The following is a 25,319-nucleotide window of genomic DNA, read 5'->3' as shown; positions in this document are numbered from 1 at the left end:
ACGTCAGCGCCTTTACTTCTTAGTTCGACTTCCGCTCCAATCAGTGGCCAAAGATGGCGGGCACTCCATAGTCCTACTGCGTAATTTCCGCGACAGCAGAGCCTCGTTGCGTTGGCCCAAAATGTCAGACTCTACATTGCCCTTCAACGACACGCCAGTGTCTTTACTCCTCAGTTGGGCTTCCGCTCTAATCCGTGGCCAAAGATAGCAAGCACTCCCCGACCCTAATGCGGCACATGCACGGCTGTAGTGTCGCGTTGCGGTGGCCCATAATTTCAGGAAACTACACTACCCTTCTACGACACGCCTGTGCCTTTACGCCTCAGTTGAGCTACCGCTCTAATCCGTGGCAAAAGATGGCGGACACTCCTCGGCCCTACTGCGGCACGTACGTGGCGGTAATGCCGTGATGCGGTGGCTAAAATGGAGGAAACTACACTGCCCTACTACGACACGACAGTGCCTTTACTCCTCAGTTCGGCTTCCACTCTATTTAGTGGAAAAAGATGGCGGACACTCCATGGCTGTTCTGCGGCACGTGCGCGGCTGTAGTGCCGCGTTGCGGTGGTCCAACATGTCGGACTCTACACTGCCCGACTACGACACGCCAAAGCCTTTACTCCTCATCTGGGCTTCAGCTCTAATTAGTGGCCAAAGAAGGTGGACAGAGAAAGTGGCCAAAGAAGTATGGCCCAACTGCTGCTCGTGCGCGGCTGTAGTGCCGCGTTGCGGTGCAACAAAATGGCAGACTCTTCACTACCCTTCAACGACACGCCTGTGCCTTTACTCCTCAGCTGAACTTCCGCTCTAATCCGTTGCCAAAGATGGCGGACACTCCACGGTCCTACTGCGGAACGTGCGCGGCTGTAGTGCCGCGTTGCGGTGGTCCAACATGTCGGACTCTACACTGCCCGACTACGACACGCCATAACCTTTACTCCTCATCTGGGCTTCAGCTCTAATTAGTGGCCAAAGAAGGTGGACACTGTATGGCCCAACTGCGGCACTTCCGCGGCTGTAGTGCCAAATTGCGGTTGCCCAAAATGTCGGACTCTTCACTATCCTACTACGACGCGCCAGTGCCTTTACTCCTCAGTTCGGCTTCCACTCTAATTAGTGGAAAAAGATGGCGGACACTCCATGGCTGTTCTGCGGCACGTGCGCGGCTGTAGTGCCGTGTTGCGGTGGCTAAAATGGAGGAAACTACACTGCCCTACTACGACACGACAGTGCCTTTACTCCTCAGTTCGGCTTCCACTCTAATTAGTGGAAAAAGATGGCGGACACTCCATGGCTGTTCTGCGGCACGTGCGCGGCTGTAGTGCTGCGTTGCGGTGGTCCAACATGTCGGACTCTACACTGCCCGACTACGACACGCCAAAGCCTTTACTCCTCATCTAAGCTTCAGCTCTAATTAGTGGCCAAAGAAGGTGGACACTATGGCCCAATTGCGACTCGTGCGGGGCTGTAGTGCCGCGTTGCGGTACCCCAAAATGGCGGACTCTACACTGCCCTTCTATGACACGCCTGTGCCTTTACTCCTCAGTTGAGCTTCCACTCTAATCCGTGACCAAAATGGCGGACACTTCACGGCCCTTCTGTGGCACGTGCGTGGCTGTGGTGCCGCGTCGTGGTGGCCAAAAATGCCGAACACTACACTGCCATACTAGACCCTACCATAGATTTTAGTTCTCAGTTGCGCTTCCGCTTTAATCAGTGGCCAAAGATGGCGGACACTCCTTGGCCCTATTGCGGCACGTGCTCGGCTGTAGTACCGCGATGCGGTGACCAAAATGGCAGGAAACTACACTGCCCTACAACTTCACACCAGTGCCTTTACTCCTCAGTTCGGATTTCGCTCTAATCAATTACCACAGAAGGCGGACAGTCTATTGCCCCACTGCGTCACGTCCGCGGCTGTAGTGCCGCGTTGCTGTGCCCAAAAATGGCGGACTCTTCACTGCCCCACTACGACACGCCTGAGCCTTTACTCCTCTGCTGAACTTCCGCTCTAATCCGTTGCCAAAGATGGCAGACACTCCACGGTCCTACTGCGGAACGTGCGCGGCTGTTGTGCCGCCTTGCGGTGGTCAAACATGTCGGACTCCACACTGCCCTACTACGACACGCCAATGCCTTTACTCCTCAGCTGGGCTTCAGCTCTAATTAGTGGCTAAAGAAGGTGGACATTCTATGGCCCAACTGCGGCTCGTGAGGGGCTGTAGTGCCGCGTTGCGTTGCCACAAAATGGCGGACTCTACACTGCCCTACTAGACCCTACCAAAGACTTATGTTCTCAGCTGGGCTACCGCTCTAATCCGTGGCCAAAGAAGGCGAACACTCCCCGGCCCTAATGCGGCACGTGCACGGCTGTAGTGTCGCGTTGCGGTGGCCTAGAATGGTAGGAATCTTCACTGTCTTACTACTACCCGCCAGTGCCTTTACTTCTCAGTTCGGCTTCCGCTCCAATCAGAGGCCAAAGATGGCGGACAATCCATGGCCGCTCTGCGGCACGATTGCGGCTGTAGTGCCGCTTTGCGGTGGCCCAACATGTTGGACTTTACACTGCCCGACTACGACACGCCAGTGCCTTTACTCCTCAGTTGGGCTTCCTCTCTAATCCGTGGCCAAAGATGGCGAAAACTCCCCGGACCTACTGTGGCACGTGCACGGTTGTAGTGCTGCGTTGAGGTGGCCAAAATGGAGGAAACTACACTGCCCTACTACGACACGCTTTTGCCTTTTCTCCTCCATTCGGCTTCCGCTCTAATTAGTGGAGAAAGATGGCAGACACTCCATGGCCGTTCTGCGGCACGTGCGCGGCTGTAGTGCCGCGTTGCGGTGGTCTAACATGTCGGACTCAACACTGCCCTACTACGACACGCCAATGCCTTTACTCCTCAGCTGGGCATCAGCTCTAATTAGAGGCCAAAGAAGGCGGACACTCTATGGCCCATCTGCGGCTCGTGCACGGCTGTAGTGCCGCGTTGCGATGCCCCAAAATGGCACACTCTACACTGCCCTTCTACGAATCGCCTGTGCCTTTACTCCTCAGTAGAGCTTCCGCTCTAATCCGTGGAAAAAGAAGGCAGACAGTCTATAGCCCAACTGCGGCACATCTGCGGCTGTAGAGCCGCGTTGCGGTGTCCCAAAAGGGCGGACTCTTACCTGCCCTACTAAGACACGCCTGAGCCTTTACTCCTCAGTTGAGCTTCCGCTCTAATCCGTGGCCAAAGATGACGGACCCTCCATGGCCCTACTGCGGCAAGTGCGCGGCTTTATTGCCGCATTGCGGTATTCCATAATATCAGACTCTACATTGCCCTACAACGACACGTCAGCGCCTTTACTCCTTAGTTCGACTTCCTCTCCAATCAGTGGCCAAAGATGGCGGACACTCCATAGCCCTACTGCGGCACTTCCGCGACTGTAGAGCCTCGTTGCGGTGGCCCAAAATGGCAGGAAACTGCACTGCCCTACTACTGCACGCCAGTGCCTTTACTCCTCAGATCGGAATCCGCTCTAATCAGTGGCCAAAGATGGCGGATACTCCATAGCCCAACTGCGGCACTTCCGCGGCTGTAGTGCCGCATTGCGGTTCCCCCAAATGTCAGATTCTTCACTGCTTAACTACGACACACACGAGAGTGCCTTTACTCCTTAGTTCGGCTTCAGCTTTAATCAGTGGCCAAAGATGGCAGTCCCTCCATGGCCCTACTGCGGCACGTGCGCGGCTTTATTGCCGCGTTTTGGTAGCCCATAATATCGGACTCTACACTGCCCTTCTATGACACGCCTGTGCCTTTACCTCAGTTGGGCTTCCGCTCTAATCCGTTGCCAAAGATAGCAAGCACTCCCCGGCCCTAATACGGCACGTGCACGGCTGTAGTGCCGCTTAACGGTGGCCCACCATGTCGGACTCTACACTGACCGACTACGACACGCCTGTGCCTTTACTCCTCAGTTGAGCTTCCGCTCTAATCCGTGGCCAAAGATAGCGGACACTCCTCGGCCCTACTGCGGCACGTACGTGGCGGTAGTGCCGTGTTGCGGTGGCTAAAATGGAGGAAACTACACTGCCCTACTACGACACGACAGTGCCTTTACTCCTCAGTTCGGCTTCCACTCTAATTAGTGGAAAAAGATGGCGGACACTCCATGGCTGTTCTGCGGCACGTGCGCGGCTGTAGTGCCACGTTGCGGTGGTCCAACATGTCGGACTCTACACTGCCCGTCTACGACACGCCAAAGCCTTTACTCCTCATCTGGGCTTCAGCTCTAATTAGTGGCCAAAGAAGGTTGACACTCTATGGCCCAACTGCTGCTCGTGCGCGGCTGTAGTGCCGCGTTGCGGATGTCCAACATGTCGGACTCTACACTGCACGACTACGACACGCCAGTGCCTTTACTCCTCAGCTGGGCATCAGCTCTAATTAGTGGCTAAAGAACCCGGACACTCTATGACCCAACTGCTGCTCGTGCGCGGCTGTAGTGCCGCGTTGCGGTGCCCCAAAATGGCAGACTCTTCACTACCCTTCTACGACACGCCTGTGCCTTTTCTCCTCAGTTGAGCTACCGCTCTAATCCGTGGCCAAAGATGGCGGACACTCCTCGGCCCAACTGCAGCACGTACGTGGCGGTAGTGCCGTGTTGCGGTGGCTAAAATGGAGGAAACTACACTGCCCTACTACGACACGCCAAAGCCTTTACTCCTCAGCTGGGCTTCAGCTCTAATTAGTGGCCAAAGAAGGTGGACACTCTATGGCCCAATTGCGGCTCGTGCGGCGCTGTAGTGCCGCGTTGCGGTGCCCCAAAGTGGCGGACTCTACACTGCCCTTCTACGACACGCCTGTGCCTTTACTCCTCAGTAGAGCTTCCGCTCTAATCCGTGGCCAAAGATGGCGAACACTCCCCGGACCTACTGTGGCACGTGCACGGTTGTAGTGCTGCGTTGTGGTGGCCAAAATGGAGGAAACTACACTGCCCTGCTACGACACGCTAGTGCCTTTTCTCCTAAGTTCGTCTTCCGCTCTAATTAGTGGAGAAAGATGGCGGACACTCCATGGCCGTTCGGCGGCACGTGCGCGGCCGTAGTGCCGCGTTGCGGTGGTCTAACATGTCGGACTCCACACTGCCCTTCTACGACACGCCTGTGCCTTTACTCCTCAGTAGAGCTTCCGCTCTAATCCGTAACCAAAAATGGCGGACCCTCCATGGCCCTACTGCGGCACGTGCGCGGCTTTATTGCCGCATTGCGGTAGCCCATAATATCAGACTCTACTTTGCCCTACAACGACACGTCAGCGCCTTTACTCCTTAGTTCGACTTCCGCTCCAATCAGTGGCCAAAGATGGCGGACACTCCATAGCCCTACTGCGGCATTTCCGCGACAGTAGAGCCTCGTTGCGGTGGCCCAAAATGGCAGGAAACTGCACTGCCCTACTACTGCACGCCAGTGCCTTTACTCCTCAGATCGGAATCCGCTCTAATCAGTGGCCAAAGATGGCGGACACTCTATAGCCCAACTGCGGCACTTCCGCGGCTGTTGTGCCGCATTGCGGTTCCCCCAAATGTCAGACTCTTCACTGCTTAACTACGACACACACGAGAGTACCTTTACTCCTTAGTTGGCTTCAGCTCTAATTAGTGACCAAAGAAGGCGGACACTCTATGGCCCAACTGCGGCACTTCCGTGGCTGTAGTGCCAAATTGCGGTTGCCCAAAATGTCGGACTCTTCACTATCCTACTACGACACGCCAGTGCCTTTACTCCTCAGTTCGGCTTCCACTCTAATTAGTGGAAAAAGATGGCGGACACTCCATGGCTGTTCTGCGGCACGTGCGCGGCTGTAGTGCCGTGTTGCGGTGGCTAAAATGGAGGAAACTACACTGCCCTACTACGACACGACAGTGCCTTTTCTCCTCAGTTCGGCTTCCACTCTAATTAGTGGAAAAAGATGGCGAACACTCCATGGCTGTTCTGCGGCACGTGCGCGGCTGTAGTGCCGCGTTGCGGTGGTCCAACATGTCGGACTCTACACTGCCCGACTACGACACGCCAAAGCCTTTACTCCTCATCTAAGCTTCAGCTCTAATTAGTGGCCAAAGAAGGTGGACACTCTATGGCCCAATTGCGGCTCGTGCGGGGCTGTAGTGCCGCGTTGCGGTACCCCAAAATGGCGGACTCTACACTGCCCTTCTACGACACGCCTGTGCCTTTACTCCTCAGTTGAGCTTCCACTCTAATCCGTGACCAAAATGGCGGACACTTCACGGCCCTTCTGTGGCACGTGCGTGGCTGTGGTGCCGCGTCGTGGTGGCCAAAAATGCCGAACACTACTCTGCCATACTAGACCCTACCATAGATTTTAGTTCTCAGTTGCGCTTCCGCTTTAATCAGTGGCCAAAGATGGCGGACACTCCTTGGCCCTATTGCGGCACGTGCTCGGCTGTAGTACCGCGATGCGGTGAATTGAATTGAATTGAATGTAGGGTTTAGTGGCGCAAGGTCCAGATGAGGACATGCTGCGCCAAACAATACGGTGAATCCATTTAAAAACCTAAGTGCATACAAAATTTAATTCTAACACAATTATAATTGATAAAATAGTACTAGTGGGTGATTAAGACAAGATAATCTAATCAAAATCAGATAAAAGGTATGAATACAGTATAAAACGCACGAAGTGGGTAAAATGTACAAAGGTGGTAAGATATTTACAAGAGTGTATAAAACAGTAGATGTGTTAAGACTTTTATATGCTGTTAAAAATGCCAACGACACGTAAAAATGCAAAAATGTTAGGATGGTGAATGTCATCCAACAAATCTTGAATGCACAAAATGGAACTACCAAATAACTTTAAACGATGTTGATTAAAACATGGACACGTTATTAAAATATGATGAATTGTGAGAGGAACGTTACAGGTACTGCATTCAGGGGGAGGTTCTCCGAACAGCAAATGAAGATGCGTTAACCGGGTGTGACCGATTCGCAGTCGAGTGAGTTTAACGTCTGAACTACGCAGATGCAGAACAGGCAAATGGTCCAAATTGTTTTTAACACTATGTAGCTTATTGAGAGTTTGGAGATCCCACCTTTGCTGCCATAAAGATGTTATAAATTTTCGAACATGCAGTTTAACATCCGTAAAAGGCACAGATAATGGAAAGATATCAGTGGCAGAACCTGCACAAGAATCGGCCAGGTCGTTTCCAGGTATGCCAACGTGACTCGGCACCCAACAAAACATTACATGAAACCCATTTCTGTGGAGACTACATAGCAAATGAATAATAAGATCTAAAATTGGATGATTTTCACTGCGAATGTTATCCAACTGGCGCAAAACGCTCATACTATCGGAGTAAATACAATACCTCCGTGTAGACCTCGTGGAAATCAGTCTCAGTGCCAAAAGGATAGCAAAAGCTTCAGCTGTGAAGACTGAGCAAATAGCTGGGATTTTATAGCTATAGGTTTCATCAGCAATGACGACACCACAGCCAACGTATCCAGCAGATTTTGATCCGTCTGTAAAAATTGGTATGTATTCAGAATATTCGTTACGATGTTCAATGAAGAGTTGTTGGAAAATGCAGGGTGCAACATTGGTTTTATTGTACGACATAAATGGAGCAATAAATTGATATGGTGAGATGACCCATGGCGGTATACCGCGATGCGGTGACCAAAATGGCAGGAAACTACACTGCCCTACTACTTCACACCAGTGCCTTTACTCCTCAGTTCGGATTTCGCTCTAATCAATTACCACAGAAGGCGGACAGTCTATTGCCCCACTGCGTCACGTCCGCGGCTGTAGTGCCGCGTTGCGGTGCCCAAAAATGGCGGACTCTTCACTGCCCCACTACGACACGCCTGAGCCTTTACTCCTCAGTTGAGCTTCCGCTCTAATCCGTGGCCAAAGATGGCGGACCCTCCATGGCCCTACTGCGGCACGTGCGCGGCTGTAGTGCCGCGTTGCGGTAGCCCATAATATCAGACTCTACATTGCCCTACAACGACACGTCAGCGCCTTTACTCCTTAGTTCGACTTCCTCTCCAATCAGTGGCCAAAGATGGCGGACACTCCATAGCCCAACTGCGGCACTTCCGCGGCTGTAGTGCCGCATTGCGGTTTCCCCAAATGTCAGATTCTTCACTGCTTAACTACGACACACACGAGAGTGCCTTTACTCCTTAGTTCGGCTTCAGCTTTAATCAGTGGCCAAAGATGGCAGTCCCTCCATGGCCCTACTGCGGCACGTGCGCGGCTTTATTGCCGCGTTTTGGTATCCCATAATATCGGACTCTACACTGCCCTTCTATGACACGCCTGTGCCGTTACCTCAGTTGGGCTTCCGCTCTAATCCGTTGCCAAAGATAGCAAGCACTCCCCGGCCCTAATACGGCACGTGCACGGCTGTAGTGCCGCTTAACGGTGGCCCACCATGTCGGACTCTACACTGACCGACTACGACACTCCAGTGCCTTTACTCCTCAGTTGGGCTTCCGCTCTAATCCGTGGCCAAAGATGGCGAACACTCCCCGGACCTACTGCGAAACGTGCACGGCTGTAGTGCTGCGTTGCGGTGGTCCAACATGTCGGACTCTACACTGCCCTACTACGACACGCCAATGCCTTTACTCCTCAGCAGGGCATCAGCTCTAATTAGTGGCCAAAGAAGGTGGACACTGTATGGCCCAAATGCTGCTCGTGCGCGGCTGTAGTGCCGCGTTGCGGTGGTCCAACATGTCGGACTCTACACTGCCCGACTACGACACGCCATTGCCTTTACTCCTCAGCTGGGCTTCAGCTCTAATTAGTGGCCAAAGAAGACGGACACTCTATGACCCAACTGCTGCTCGTGCGCGGCTGTAGTGCCGCGTCGCGGTGCCCCAAAATGGCAGACTCTTCACTGCCCTTCTACGACACGCCTGTGCCTTTACTCCTCAGTTGAGCTTCCGCTCTAATCCGTGGCCAAAGATGGCGGACACTCCACGGCCCTACTGCGGCACGTACGTGGCGGTAGTGCCGTGTTGCGGTGGCTAAAATGGAGGAAACTACACTGCCCTACTACGACACGACAGTGCCTTTACTCCTCAGTTCGGCTTCCAATCTAATTAGTGGAAAAAGATGGCGGACACTCCATGGCCGTTCTGCGGCACGTGCACGGCTGTAGTGCCGCGTTGCGGTGGTCCAACATGTCGGACTCTACACTGCCCGACTACGACACGCCAAAGCCTTTACTCCTCAGCTGGGCTTCAGCTCTAATTAGTGGCCAAAGAAGGTGGACACTTTATGGCCCTAACGCGGCACGTGCACGGTTGTAGTGTCGCGTTGCGGTGGCCAAAATGGAGGAAACTACACTGCCCTACTACGACACGCCAGTGCCTTTACTCCTCAGTTCGGATTTCGCTCTAATCAGTGGCCGCCGAAGAAGGCAGACAGTCTATAGCCCAACTGCGGCACGTCGGCGGCTGTATTACCGCTTCCGGTGACCCAAAATGGCGGACTCTTCCCTGCCCTACTACGACACGCCTGAGACTTTACTCCTCAGTTGAGCTTCCGCTCTAATCCGTGGCTAAAGAGGGCGGACATTTCACGCTCCTACTGCGGCACGTGCGATGCTGTAGTGTCCCCTTGCGGTGGTCCAAAATGGTGGACACTGCACTGCCGTACTAGACCCTACCAAAGACTTAAGTTCTCAGTTTTGCTTCCGCTTAAATCAGTGGCCAAAGATGGCAGTCCCTCCATGGCCCTACTGCGGCACGTGCGCGGCTCTATTGCCGCGTTGTGGTAGCCCATAATATCGGACTCTACACTGCCCTTCTATGACACGCTTGTGCCTTTACCTCAGTTGGGCTTCCGCTCTAATCCGTGGCCAAAGATAGCAAGCACTTCCCGGCCCTAATACGGCACGTGCACGGCTGTAGTGTCGCGTTGCGGTGGCCCAAAATGGCAGGAAACTACACTGCCCTACTACTACACGCCAGTGCCTTTACTCCTCAGATCGGCATCCGGTCTCATCAGTGGCCAAAGATGGCGGACACTCCATAGCCCAACTGCGGCACTTCCGCGGCTGTACTGCCGCATTGCGGTTGCCCAAAATGTCGGACTCTTCACTACCCTACTACGAAACGCCAGTGCCTTTACTCCTCAGTTGGGCTTCCGCTCTAATCCGTGGCCAAAGATGGCGGACATTCTTAGGCCCTACTGCGGCACGTGCTCGGCTGTAGTGCCGCGTTGCGGTGGTCCAACATGTCGGACTATACACTGCCCGACTACGGCACGCCACTGCCTTTACTCCTCAGTTGGGCATCAGCTCTAATTAGTGGCCAAAGAATGCAGACACTCTATGGCCCAACTGCGGCTCGTGCGCGGCTGTAGTGCCGCGTTGCGGTGCCCCAAAATGGCGGACTCTTCCCTGCCCTACTACGACACGCCAGAGCCTTTACTCTTCAATTGAGCTTCCGCTCTAATCCGTGGCCAAAATTGGCGGACACTCCACGGTCCTACTGTGGCACGTGCGCGGCTGTTGTGCCGCCTTGCAGTGGTCCAAAATGGCGAACACTACAATGCCCTACTAGACCCTACCAAAGACTCATGTTTTCAGTTGGGCATCAGCTCTAATTAGAGGCCAAAGAAGGCGGACACTCTATGGCCCATCTGCGGCTCGTGCACGGCTGTAGTGTCGCGTTGCGATGCCCCAAAATGGCAGACTCTACACTGCCCTTCTACGACACGCCTGTGCCTTTACTCCTCAGTAGAGCTTCCGCTCTAATCCGTGGCCAAAGAAGGCAGACAGTCTATAGCCCAACTGCGGCACATCTGCGGCTGTAGTGCCGCATTGCGGTAGCCCATAATATCAGACTCTACATTGCCCTACAACGACACGTCAGCGCCTTTACTCCTTAGATCGACTTCCGCTCCAATCAGTGGCCAAAGATGGCGGACACTCCATAGCCCTACTGCGTTACTTCCGCGACTCTAGAGCCTCGTTGCGGTATCCCAAAATGGCAGGAAACTGCACTGCCCTACTACTACACGCCAGTGCCTTTACTCCTCAGATCGGAATCCGCTCTAATCAGTGGCCAAAGATGGCGGACACTTCATAGCCCAACTGCGGCACTTCCGCGGCTGTAGTGCCGCATTGCGGTTGCCCAAAATGTCGGACTCTTCACTACCCTACTACGACACGCCAGTGCCTTTACTCCTCAGTTGGGCTTCCGCTCTAATCCGTGGCCAAAGAAGGCAGACACTCTATGGCCCAACTGCGGCTCGTGCGCGGCTGTAGTGCCGCGTTGCGGTGCCCCAAAATGGTGGACTCTTCCCTGCTCTACTACGACACGCCTGAGCCTTTACTCCTCAGTTTAGCTTCCGCTCGAATCCGTATCCAAAGATGGCGGACACTCCACGGTCCTACTGTGGCACGTGCGTGGTTGTAGTGCCGCGTCGTGGTGGCCAAAAATGCCGAACACTACTCTGCCATACTAGACCCTACCAAAGACTTTAGTTCTCAGTTGCGCTTCCGCTCTAATCAGTGGCCAAAGATGGCGGACAATCCTTGGCCCTACTGCGGCACGTGCTCGGCTGTAGTGCCGCGATGCTGTGACCGAAATTGCTGGAAACTACCCTGCCCTACTACTTCACACCAGTGCCATTAATCCTCAGTTCGGCTTCCGCTCCAATCCGTGGCCAAAGATGGCGGACACTCCATGGCCGCTCTGCGGCACGATTGCGGCTGTAGTGCCGCTTTGCGGTGGCCCTACATGTCGGACTCTACACTGCCCGACTACGACACACCAGTGCCTTTACTCCTCAGTTGTGCTTCCTCTCTAATCCGTGGCCAAAGATGGCGAACACTCTCCGGACCTACTGTGGCACGTGCACGGTTGTAGTGCTGCGTTGTGGAGAACAAAATGGAGGAAACTACACTGCCCTACTACGACACGCCAGTGCCTTTTCTCCTCAGTTCGGCTTACGCTCTAATTAGTGGAAAAAGATGGCGGACACTCCATGGCCGTTCTGCGGCACGTGCGCGGCTGTAGTGCCGCGTTGCGGTGGTCTAACATGTCGGACTCCACACTGCCCTACTACGACACGCCAGTGCCTTTACTCCTCAGGTGGGCATCAGCTCTAATTGGATACCAAAGAATTCGGACACTCTATGGCCCATATGCGGCTCGTGCACGGCTGTAGTGCCGTGTTGCGATGCCCCAAAATGGCAGACTCTACACTGACCTTCTACGACACGCCTGTTCCTTTACTCCTCAGTAGAGCTTCCGCTCTAATCCGTGACCAAAGATGGCGGACACTCCGCGGTCCTACTGCCGCACGTGCGCGGCTGTTCTGCCGCCTTGCGGTGGTCCAAAATGGCGAACACTACACTGCCCTACTAGACCCTACCAAAGACTTATGTTTTCAGTTGGGCTTCCGCTCTAATCCTTGGCCGAAGATGGCGGACTCTCCATGGCCCTTCAGCGGCACGTGTGTGTCTATAGCGCCGCGTTGCAGTGGTGCAACATGTCGGACGCTACACTGCCGTTCTACGACATGCCAGTGCCATTAATTCTCAGTTCGGCTTCCGCTTTAATCAGTGGCCAAAGATGGCGGACACACCATGGCCGCCCTGCGGCACGTGCACGACTGTAGTGCCGCTTTGCGGTGGCCCAACATGTCGGACTCTACACTGACCGACTACGACACGCCAGTGACTTTACTCCTCAGTTGGGCTTCCGCTCTAATCCGTGGCCAAAGATGGCGGAAACACCATGGCCGCCCTGCGGCACGTGCACGACTGTAGTGCCGCTTTGCGGTGGCCCAACATGTCGGACTCTACACTGACCGACTACGACACGCCAGTGACTTTACTCCTCAGTTGGGCTTCCGCTCTAATCCGTGGCCAAAGATGGCGAACACTCCCCGGACCGACTGTGGCACGTGCACGGTTGTAGTGCTGCGTTGTGGTGGCCAAAATGGAAGAAACTACACTGCCCTACTACGACACGCCAGTCCCTATTCTCCACAGTTCGGCTTCCGCTCTAATTAGTGGAAAAAGATGGCGGACACTCCATGGCCGTTCTGCGGCACGTGCACGGCTGTAGTGCCGCGTTGCAATGGTCAAACATGTCGGACTCCACACTGATCTACTACGACACGCCAATGCCTTTACTCCTGAGCTGGGCTTCAGCTCTAATTAGTGGCCAAAGAAGGTGGACACTCTATGGCCCAACTGCGGCTCGTGCGGGGCTGTAGTGACAAGTTGCGGTGCCACAAAATGGCGGACACTTACCTGCCCTACTAAGACACGCCTGAGCCTTTACTCCTCAGTTGAGCTTCCGCTCTAATCCGTCCCCAAAGATGGCGGACCCTCCATGGCCCTACTGCGGCACGTGCGCGGCTTTATTGCCGCATTGCGGTAGCCCATAATATCAGACTCTACATTGCCCTACAACGACACATCAGCGCCTTTACTCCTTAGTTCGACTTCCGCTCTAATCAGTGGCCAAAGATGGCGGTTGATTGATTGATTGATTGAATGTAGGGTTTAGTGGCACAAGGTCCAAACGAGGACATGCTGCGCCAAACAGTACGGTAAAATAGTTTAAAAGTCTAAGTGCATTCAAATTTAATTGTAATACATTTATAACTGATAAAACAGTACTAGCAGGTGAATAAGACAAGATTAATTATTTAAATAAAATCAGATAAAAAGCATGAGTACAGTATAATACGTAGTAAGCAAAGTGGACGAAGGGGATAAGATATTTACAAAAGTGTATAAAACAGTAGACGTGTTAAAATTTTATTATGCAGTTAAAAATACCAACGACGCGTAAAAATGCTGAGATCATGTCAAAGTTAAAACACAGTAAAGTTTTGTGAGACAAGTAAAATGGTAAAAAGTGAATAAATCATGAATAAAATAAAACTTATATACAGTTTAAAATGCCAATAGCACGTAAAAATGCAAAAATGTTTGGATGATGAGAGTCACCCAACAAATCTCCCATAGATAAAATAGAACTACCAAAAAAGGTAAGACGATGTCTGTTAAAACATGGGCAAATGATTAAAATATGGTGAATCGAAAGTAAAACATCACAAGTGTTGCATTGAGGAGGTGGTTCACCAAACAACAGATGTAGATGGGTCAGTCTGGTGTGTCCGATTCGCAGACGGGTAAGTTTAACATCTGCACTACGTAGTCGCAACACAGGGAAGGGTTCCAAATTTGACTTATGAGCGTGCAACTTATTACTCACTTGGTTATCCCACTGCTGCTGCCATAAAGATTTTATATACTTTTTAATATGTACTTTTACATCTGAGATTGGTACAGATAAGTTTAGGGCAGTAGTGGCAGATCGCGCTGCTGTATCGGCTAAATCATTGCCTGGGATTCCAACGTGACTTGGAACCCAGCAAAACAAAATATCGAAACCATTCTTCTGAAGTTTAAATAGTAAATGCTGTATAAAACACAAAATGGGATGAGTTTCATTGTCAAAATGTTTGAGTTGGCGCAATACGCTCATGCTATCCGAATAAACGCAGTATTTCCGATTCAAACTGGTTGAAATAAGCCTTAATGCCAACAGAATTGCAACGGCTTCAGCGGTGAATATGGAACATATAGTTGGTATTTTATAACTGTAGGTGTCGTCAGAAATTACAATACCACAGCCTACATAGCCAGGAGATTTTGAGCCATCTGTGAAAACCGGAACATGTTGACAATATTTATGACGATGAGCTTTGTATAGTTGCTGAAAAATGATAGGCGCTACTTGAGACTTACTATATACTTCGAATGCAGAATGAAAATGATACTGTGAAACGTTCCAAGGTGGAATAAGCGAGTGATCGACACATTGTGTAGTAGATTCACAGATATTGAATGATTGGTTGAGCGAGCGCATACGAGCATTAAGAGGGCGAACATGTGAGGGTCGAGCATCATAAATTCGTTCTAAACTTACTGGGAGTGTTTCCCGTTTAAGAGGGTGTGATGAGGATGAGATTACGTGATAATAATATGTTACACCGAGCTGCATTCGTCTCAAATCTAGAGGCAATTGGTGACACACAGCATACAGGCTTTCCACTGGAGAAGTACGAAATGCGCCGCTACATATACGCAAGGCAGTATGATGCACTGTATCCAACCTTTTAAGGTGTGAAGTTGAGGCAGTGCCATATACTGCACAAGCATAATCAATACGCGCTAGAATAAGTGCCTGATATATGCGTAGTAATGCGATACGATCTGCACCCCAATGCGTATTTGAAATGACGCGTAACATGTTCATAGTCTTCTCACAGCGTTTTCGCAACTGTTTAATATGAGGGCCAAATGTCAACTTCCTGTCGAAAATCACTCCCAAAAATTTTGTTTCCTCTACAATGGGTATAGCAGTATTATTAATGTAAATGGTAGGATTATTATGTAGTCTGCGTAGCCGACAGAAATGCATGCATGAACTTTTGGATGGTGAAAGGGTATGACCGTTCTGGTCACACCATTCCATAATTTTATTCACTGCCAGTTGTAGTTGACGTTCTATTACTCTCATGTCAGATCCTGAGCACGAGACGTTAAGATCGTCAACATAAAGGGAACCAAAAACTGTTGGTGGTAGTATGTGTAAGATGAGAGAGGCATGAACGATGAAAAGTGTGACACTTAGGACGCTACCCTGTGGAACACCTTCGGATTGAATGAAGACATCAGAGAAAGTACTAACCAATTTGACTCGAAAGTACCTCTGACTCAGGAAGTTTTTGATAAATGCAGGGAGATGACCACGGAGACCCATGTCAAACAAAGCCTTCAGAATTCCGTAGCGCCATGTCCGATCATACGCCTTCTCAATATCGAAGAAGATAGAGATAAAATGGCTACGTCGGACGAAAGCATTACGTATACGAGATTCTAAAGCTACAATGTTATCCATAGTCGATCTACCCTTGCGAAAACCGCTTTGAAAGTTGGGAATTACATGTTTCTTTTCGAGGTAATAAACAAGACGAGAGTTTATCATACGCTCAAGAATTTTGCAAAAACAACTCGTTAGCGCGATTGGACGATAATTCGTTGGTTCTGTCGGATCTTTACCCGGTTTCAAGATGGGTATAACTATCGCCTCACGCCAGCTATTTGGATAGATCTGCTCCAACCATATTCTGTTGAAAAGTACTAGAATGTTGTGCAAGGACGCGGTATTCAAGTTGCGAAGCATGCAATATGCAATACCATCGCGGCCAGGGCTTGTATTGGGGGATTTAGCGAGTGCTCGTTGTAATTCTAGGACTGTAAATGCTCGGTTATATTGAAAATGTTGCCTCGTTTCAAAATTTATTTTGCGGCTTTCAGCAACTAGTTTGTGAGCTTGAAAGGTTTGACTGTAGCTGTCAAAGTTGGAGATAGCAGCGAAAGTTTCACCCAAGATGTTACTCACATCTACAGGGTCAGAGTACGTGGTACCGTTTATATCAAATACCGGAGGATGAAATTCACGGTAGATACCATTGGCCCTCTTGACTCTCGACCAGACTTGTTTGGGAGATGTCGTAGATGTGATGGATGAAACGTAACGCTTCCAAGAGTCCCTTTGGGAATGGCGTCTTGTCCGGCGAGCAAAAGCTCTAGCTCGTTTAAAAGCCACAAAGTTATCGTTTGTTGGATAGCGACGGAAGGTATTCCATAATATCTGCTTCTCTTTGTGAGCTTTAGAGCATTCAGCATTCCACCAAGGCTTACGGAGACGGTGAGGAAAGGTAGATGTCCTTGGTACGCTAATTTCAGCAGCATGTATTATGACTGAAGTTACATTCTCAACTGCGTCATTTATATTGTTATCAGTTACCATATCTTCAGTGATATCAGCAAGCTGATTGAAAAGATTCCAATCAGCCCGGTGATATATGAAAACAGAGGGTCTGGGAGTATTATTAACAGTAGCTATATATGAAATAATTATAGGAAAGTGATCACTGTTATGAAGATCATCATCGATCGAAAGTTGTGAAAAAGGCAAAAGTGCAGGCGAACATAAAGCTAGGTCAATGCAATGGAACGTTTGTGTGGGTGCATGAAAATATGTGTCTTCACCTTGATTGAGTAAACATAAGTTATGGTCGGTTATGAGATTTTCTATTTGGCGTCCGCGAGCATTGGAGTCGGAACTACCCCATAGTTCGCTGTGACCATTAAAATCCCCGAATAGCAGGAAAGGTGCAGGAAGTTGATGAAGTAATGAGTTCAACTCTGATTGGGGTATCGAAGCATGCGGAGGTAAATAAATAGAGCAGATTGTAATGGAGATGTTAAAGTAAACTTGAACGGCAACAGCCTGTAAAGTGCACGGTTGTAGTGCTGCGTTGTGGTGGCCAAAATGGAAGAAACTACACTGCCCTACTACGACACGCCAGTCCCTATTCTCCACAGTTCGGCTTCCGCTCTAATTAGTGGAAAAAGATGGCGGAGACTCCATGGCCGTTCTGCGGCACGTGCACGGCTGTAGTGCCGCGTTGCAATGGTCAAACATGTCGGACTCCACACTGCTCTACTACGACACGCCAATGCCTTTACTCCTGAGCTGGGCTTCAGCTCTAATTAGTGGCCAAAGAAGGTGGACACTCTATGGCCCAACTGCGGCTCGTGCGGGGCTGTAGTGACAAGTTGCGGTGCCACAAAATGGCGGACACTTACCTGCCCTACTAAGACACGCCTGAGCCTTTACTCCTCAGTTGAGCTTCCGCTCTAATCCGTCCCCAAAGATGGCGGACCCTCCATGGCCCTACTGCGGCACGTGCGCGGCTTTATTGCCGCATTGCGGTAGCCCATAATATCAGACTCTACATTGCCCTACAACGACACATCAGCGCCTTTACTCCTTAGTTCGACTTCCGCTCTAATCAGTGGCCAAAGATGGCGGACACTCCATAGCCCTACTGCGGCACTTCCGCGACTGCAGAACCTCGTTGCGGATGTCCAACATGTCGGACTCTACACTGCCCGACTACGACACGCCAGTGCCTTTACTCCTCAGCTGGGTATCAGCTCTAACTAGTGGCCAAAGAAGACGGACACTATATGGCCCAACTGAGGCACGTTCGTGGCGGTAGTGCCGTGTTGCGGTGGCTAAAATGGAGGAAACTACACTGCCCTACTACGACACGCAGCTCCTTTACTCCTCAGTTCGGCTTACGCTCTAATTAGTGGAAAAAGATGGCGGACACTCCTTGGCCCTACTGCGGCACGTGCCTGGCTGTAGTGCCGCGATGCGTTGACCAAAATGGCAGGAAACTACACTGCCCTACTATTTCACACCAGTGCCTTTACTCCTCAGTTCGGATTCCGCTCTAATCAGTTACCAAAGAAGGCGGACAGTCTATAGCCCTACTGCGGCACGTCCGCGGCTGTAGTGCCACGTTGCGGTGCCCCAAAATGGCGGACTCTTAACTGCCCTACTACGACACGCCTGAGCCTTTACTCCTCAGCTGAGCTTCCGCTCTAATTCGTGGCCAAAGATGGCGGACACTCCACGGTCCTACTGCGGCACGAGCGCGGCTGTTGTACCGCCTTGCTGTGGTCCAAAATGGCGGACACTACACTGCCCTAATAGACCCTACCAAAGACTTATGTTCTCAGTTGGGCTTCCGCTCTAATCCGTGGCCAAAGATGGCGAACACTCCCCTTCCCTAATGCGGCACGTGCACGGCTGTATTGCCGTGTTGCGGTGGCCAAAATGGAGGAAACTACACTGCCCTACTACGACACACCAGTGCCTTTACTCCTCAGTTCGGATTTCGCTCTAATCAGTGGCCAAAGATGGCGATCACTCCGCGGCCCTAATGCGGCACGTGCACGGCTGTAGTGTTGCGTTGCGGTGGCCCAAAATGGCAGGAATCTTCACTGCCCTACTACTACACGCCAGTGCCTTTACTCAGTTCGGCTACCGCTCTAATCAGTTTCCTCCAATCTTTGCTTCATATTTAATTATTACCGCAGAACTTTCATATTTATCTTACATATAGACAAGAATCGAGAAATATTCCAACACCCTTTTCATGCAGTCACTAATCTAAATCTAAGCATCTATCTTCTCAATAATTTTATACCTCTTTGATATGTTGTAGTTATTTCTTTATTTAGAGAGAAAACTAGTTTCCTCCAATCTTTGCTTTATATTTAATTATTTCCGCCGAACTTTTTTATCATTCTTACATATAGACAAGAATCGAGAAATATTCCAACACCCTATTCACGCAGTCACTAATTTAAATCTAAGCATCTATTTTCTCAATTAATTGTATACTTCTTTGATATGTTGTAGTTATTTCTTTATTTAGAGAAAAAACTAGTTTCCTCCAATCTTAGCTTCATATTTAATTATTTCTGCCGAACTTTTTTATCATTCTTACATATAGACAAGAATCGAGAAATATTCCAACGCCCTATTCACGCAGTCACTAATCTAAATCTAAGCATCCATCTTCTCAATTAATTGTATACTTCATTAACATGTTGTAGTTATTTCTTTATTTAGAGAGAAAACTAGTTTCCTCCAATCTTTGCTTCATATTTAATTATTTCCCCAGAACTTTTATATTTATCTTCCGTATAGACAAGAATCGAAAAATATTCCAACACCCTATTCACGCAGTCACTAATCTAAATCTAAGCATCTATTTTCTCAATTAATTGTATGCTTCTTTGATATTTTGTAGTTATTTATTTATTTAGAGGGAAAACTAGTTTCCTCCAATCTTTGCTTCATATTTAATTATTTCCGCAGAACTTTTATATTTATCTTACATATAGACAAGAATAGAGAAATATTCCAACACCCTATTCTCGCAGTCACTAATCTAAATCTAAGCATCTATTTTCTCAATTAATTGTAAGCTTCTTTGATATGTTGTAGTTATTTCTTTATTTAGAGAGAAAACTAGTTTCCTTCAATCTTTGCTTCATATTTAATCATTTCCTCAGAACTTTTATATTTGTCTTGCATATAGACAAGAATCGAGAAATATTCCAGCACCCTATTCACGCAAACACTAATCTAAATCTAAGCATCTATCTTCTCAATTAATTGTTTACTTCATTGATATGTTGTAGTTATTTCTTTATTTAGAGAGAAAACTAGTTTCCTCCAATCTTTGCTTCATATTTTATTATTTCCGCTGAACTTTTTTATCATTCTTACATATAGAGAAGAATCGAGAAATATTCCAACACCCTATTCACGCAGTCATTAATCTAAATCTAAGCATCTATTTTCTCAATTAATTGTATGCTTCTTTGATATGTTGTAGTTATTTCTTTATTTAGAGAGAAAACTAGTTTCCTCCAATCTTTGCTTCATATTTAATTATTTCCGCAGAACTTTTATATTTATCTTACATATAGACAAGAATCGAGAAATATTCCAACACCCTATTCACGCAGTCACTAATCTAAATCTAAGTATCTATTTTCTCAATTAATTGTATACTTCATTAACATGTTGTAGTTATTTCTTTATTTAGAGAGAAAACTAGTTTCCTCCAATCTTTGCTTCATATTTAATTATTTCCCCAGAACTTTTATATTTATCTTCCGTATAGACAAGAATCGAAAAATATTCCAACACCCTATTCACGCAGTCACTAATCTAAATCTAAGCATCTATTTTCTCAATTAATTGTATGCTTCTTTGATATTTTGTAGTTATTTCTTTATTTAGAGAGAAAACTAGTTTCCTCCAATCTTTGCTTCATATTTAATTATTTCCGCAGAACTTTTATATTTATCTTACATATAGACAAGAATCGAGAAATATTCCAGCACCCTATTCACGCAAACACTAATCTAAATCTAAGCATCTATCTTCTCAATTAATTGTTTACTTCATTGATATGTTGCAGTTATTTCTTTATTTAGAGAGAAAACTAGTTTCCTCCAATCTTTGCTTCATATTTAATTATTTCCGCAGAACTTTTATATTTGTCTTGCATATAGACAAGAATCGAGAAATATTCCAACACCCTATTCACGCAGTCACTAAGCTAAATCTAAGTATCTCTTTCTCAATTAATTGTATACTTCATTGATATGTTGTGGTTATTTCTTTATTTAGAGAGAAAACTAGTTTCCTCCAATCTTTGCTTCATATTTAATTATTTCCGCAGAACTTTTATATTTATCTTACATATAGACAAGAATAGAGAAATATTCCAACACCCTATTCTCGCAGTCACTAATCTAAATCTAAGCATCTATTTTCTCAATTAATTGTAAGCTTCTTTGATATGTTGTAGTTATTTCTTTATTTAGAGAGAAAACTAGTTTCCTTCAATCTTTGCTTCATATTTAATCATTTCCTCAGAACTTTTATATTTGTCTTGCATATAGACAAGAATCGAGAAATATTCCAACACCCTATTCACGCAGTCACTAAGCTAAATCTAAGTATCTCTTTCTCAATTAATTGTATACTTCATTGATATGTTGTACTTATTTCTTTATTCAGAGAGAAAACTAGTTTCCTGCAATCTTTGCTTGATATTTAATTATTTCCGCAGAACTTTTATATTTATCTTAAATATAGAGAAGAATCGAAAAATATTCCAACACCCTGTTCACGCAGTCACTAAACTAAATCTAATAATTGTATATTTCATTGATATGTTGTAGTTATTTCTTTATTTTGAGAGAAAACTAGTTTCCTCCAATCTTTGCTTGATATTTAATTATTTCCGCAGAACTTTTATATTTATCTTACATATAGACAAGAATCGAGAAATATTCCAACTCCCTATTCACGCAGTCACTAATCTAAATCTAAGCATCTATTTTCTCAATTAATTGTATGCTTCTTTGATATTTTGTACTTATTTCTTTATTTAGAGAGAAAACTAGTTTCCTCCAGTCTTTGCTTCATATTTAATTATTTCCGCAGAACTTTTATATTTATCTTACATATAGACAAGAATAGAGAAATATTCCAACACCCTATTCTCGCAGTCACTAATCTAAATCTAAGCATCTATTTTCTCAACTAATTGTAAGCTTCTTTGATATGATGTAGTTATTTCTTTATTTAGAGAAAAAACTTGTTTCCTCCAATCTCTGCTTTATATTTAATTATTTTCGCTGAACTTTTATATTTATCTTACATATAGACAAGAATCGATAAATATTCCAACTCCCTATTCACGCAGTCACTAATCTAAATCTAAGCATCTATTTTCTCAATTAATTGTATGCTTCTTTGATGTTTTGTAGTTATATCTTTATTTATAGAGAAATTTAGTTTCCTCCAATCTTTGCTTCATATTTAATTATTTCCGCAGAACTTTTATATTTATCCTACATGTAGGCAAGAATAGAGAAATATTCCAACACCCTATTCTCGCAGTCACTAAACTAAATCTAATAATTGTATATTCCATTGATATGTTGTAGTTATTTCTTTATTTAGAGAGAAAACTAGTTTCTTCCAATCTTTGATTCATATTTAATCATTTCCTCAGAACTTTTATATTTGTCTTGCATATAGACAAGAATCGAGAAATATTCCAGCACCCTATTCACGCAAACACTAATCTAAATCTAAGCATCTATCTTCTCAATTAATTGTTTACTTCATTGATATGTTGTAGTTATTTCTTTATTTAGAGAGAAAACTAGTTTCCTCCAATCTTTGCTTCATATTTTATTATTTCCGCAGAACTTTTTTATCATTCTTACATATAGAGAAGAATCGAGAAATATTCCAACACCCTATTCACGCAGTCATTAATCTAAATCTAAGCATCTATTTTCTCAATTAATTGTATGCTTCTTTGATATGTTGTAGTTATTTCTTTATTTAGAGAGAAAACTAGTTTCCTCCAATCTTTGCTTCATATTTAATTATTTCCGCAGAACTTTTATATTTATCTTACATATAGACAAGAATCGAGAAATATTCCAACACCCTATTCACGCAGTCACTAATCTAAATCTAAGTATCTATTTTCTCAATTAATTGTATACTTCATTAACATGTTGTAGTTATTTCTTTATTTAGAGAGAAAACTAGTTTCCTCCAATCTTTGCTTCATATTTAATTATTTCCCCAGAACTTTTATATTTATCTTCCGTATAGACAAGAATCGAAAAATATTCCAACACCCTATTCACGCAGTCACTAATCTAAATCTAAGCATCTATTTTCTCAATTAATTGTATGCTTCTTTGATATTTTGTAGTTATTTCTTTATTTAGAGAGAAAACTAGTTTCCTCCAATCTTTGCTTCATATTTAATTATTTCCGCAGAACTTTTATATTTATCTTACATATAGACAAGAATAGAGAAATATTCCAACACCCTATTCTCGCAGTCACTAATCTAAATCTAAGCATCTATTTTCTCAATTAATTGTAAGCTTCTTTGATATGTTGTAGTTATTTCTTTATTTAGAGAGAAAACTAGTTTCCTTCAATCTTTGCTTCATATTTAATCATTTCCTCAGAACTTTTATATTTGTCTTGCATATAGACAAGAATCGAGAAATATTCCAGCACCCTATTCACGCAAACACTAATCTAAATCTAAGCATCTATTTTCTCAATTAATTGTATGCTTCTTTGATATTTTGTAGTTATTTCTTTATTTAGAGAGAAAACTAGTTTCCTCCAGTCTTTGCTTCATATTTAATTATTTCCGCAGAACTTTTATATTTATCTTACATATAGACAAGAATAGAGAAATATTCCAACACCCTATTCTCGCAATCACTAATCTAAATCTAAGCATCTATTTTCTCAACTAATTGTAAGCTTCTTTGATATGATGTAGTTATATCTTTATTTAGAGAGAAAACTAGTTTCCTCCAATCTTTGCTTCATAATTAATTATTTCCGCAGAACTTTTATATTTATCTTACATATAGACAAGAATCGAGAAATATTCCAACACCCTATTCACGCAGTCACTAAACTAAATCTAATAATTGTATATTCCATTGATATGTTGTAGTTATTTCTTTATTTAGAGAGAAAACTAGTTTCTTCCAATCTTTGATTCATATTTAATCATTTCCTCAGAACTTTTATATTTGTCTTGCATATAGACAAGAATCGAGAAATATTCCAGCACCCTATTCACGCAAACACTAAACTAAATCTAAGTAGTATCTATTTTCTCAATTAATTGTATACTTCATTAACATGTTGTAATTATTTCTTTATTTAGAGAGAAAACTAGTTTCCTCCAATCTTTGCTTCATATTTAATTATTTCCCCAGAACTTTTATAGTTGTCTTGCATATAGACAAGAATCGAGAAATATTCCAACACCCTATTCACGCAGTCATTAATCTAAATCTAAGCATCTATTTTCTCAATTAATTGTAAGCTTCTTTGATATGTTGTAGTTATTTCTTTATTTAGAGAGAAAACTAGTTTCCTCCATTCTTTGCTTCATATTTAATTATTTCCGCTGAACTTTTATATTTATCTTACATATAGACAAGAATCGAGAAATATTCCAACACCCTATTCACGCAGTCACTAAACTAAATCTTATAATTGTATATTTCATTGATATGCTGTAGTTATTTCTTTATTTAGAGTGAAAACTAGTTTCTTCCAATCTTTGCTTCATATTTAATCATTTCCTCAGAACTTTTATATTTGTCTTGCATATAGACAAGAATCGAGAAATATTCCAGCACCCTATTCACGCAAACACTAATCTAAATCTAAGCATCTATCTTCTCAATTAATTGTATACTTCATTGATATGTTGTAGTTATTTCTTTATTTAGAAAAAAAACTAGTTTCCTCCAATCTCTGCTTTATATTTAATTATTTTTGCTGAACTTTTTTTATCATTCTTACATATAGACAAGAATCGAGAAATATTCCAACACCCTATTCACGCAGTCACTAAGCTAAATCTAAGTATCTCTTTCTCAATTAATTGTATACTTCATTTATATGTTGTAGTTATTTCTTTATTTAGAGAGAAAACTGGTTTCCTCCAATCTTTGCTTCATATTTAATTATTTTCGCAGAACTTTTATATTTATCTTACATATAGACAAGAATCGAGAAATATTCCAACACCCTATATAAGCAGTCACTAATCTAAATCTAAGCCTCTATTTTCTCAATTAATTGTATACTTCTTTGATATGTTGAAGTTATTTCTTTATTTGGAGAGTTAGTTAGTTAGTTAGTTAATTAAGTATTATTGGCGCAAAAGCCATTTTTGGCCATACCGCACCTACAACTTGTTTTATAAGAAACATTCTGCTATAAGTTAAAG

General features: G+C 45.6%; 1 protein-coding gene across 1 annotated transcript; it reads right to left on the bottom strand.

Moving 5' to 3' along the window:
- Nucleotides 1–6,755: 6,755 nt before the first annotated feature.
- Nucleotides 6,756–7,634, bottom strand: LOC147802052 (uncharacterized). The gene has a single exon (XM_087154564.1). It carries the CDS (start codon nt 7,632–7,634, stop codon nt 6,756–6,758), a length of 879 nt encoding a protein of 292 aa, XP_087010690.1.
- Nucleotides 7,635–25,319: the final 17,685 nt, after the last annotated feature.

This window comes from Parasteatoda tepidariorum, chromosome 11, assembly GCF_982258835.1.
Source record: "Parasteatoda tepidariorum strain Cologne lab strain chromosome 11, Ptep-v5.0, whole genome shotgun sequence".
NCBI lineage: Eukaryota > Metazoa > Arthropoda > Arachnida > Araneae > Theridiidae > Parasteatoda > Parasteatoda tepidariorum.
This window is presented reverse-complemented; position numbering and strand designations above follow the sequence as displayed.

Bases quoted from the DNA above. Each gene is read 5' to 3' on its own strand.
- LOC147802052 (XM_087154564.1), bottom strand. From the start codon at position 7,634: ATGTCGTACAATAAAACCAATGTTGCACCCTGCATTTTCCAACAACTC.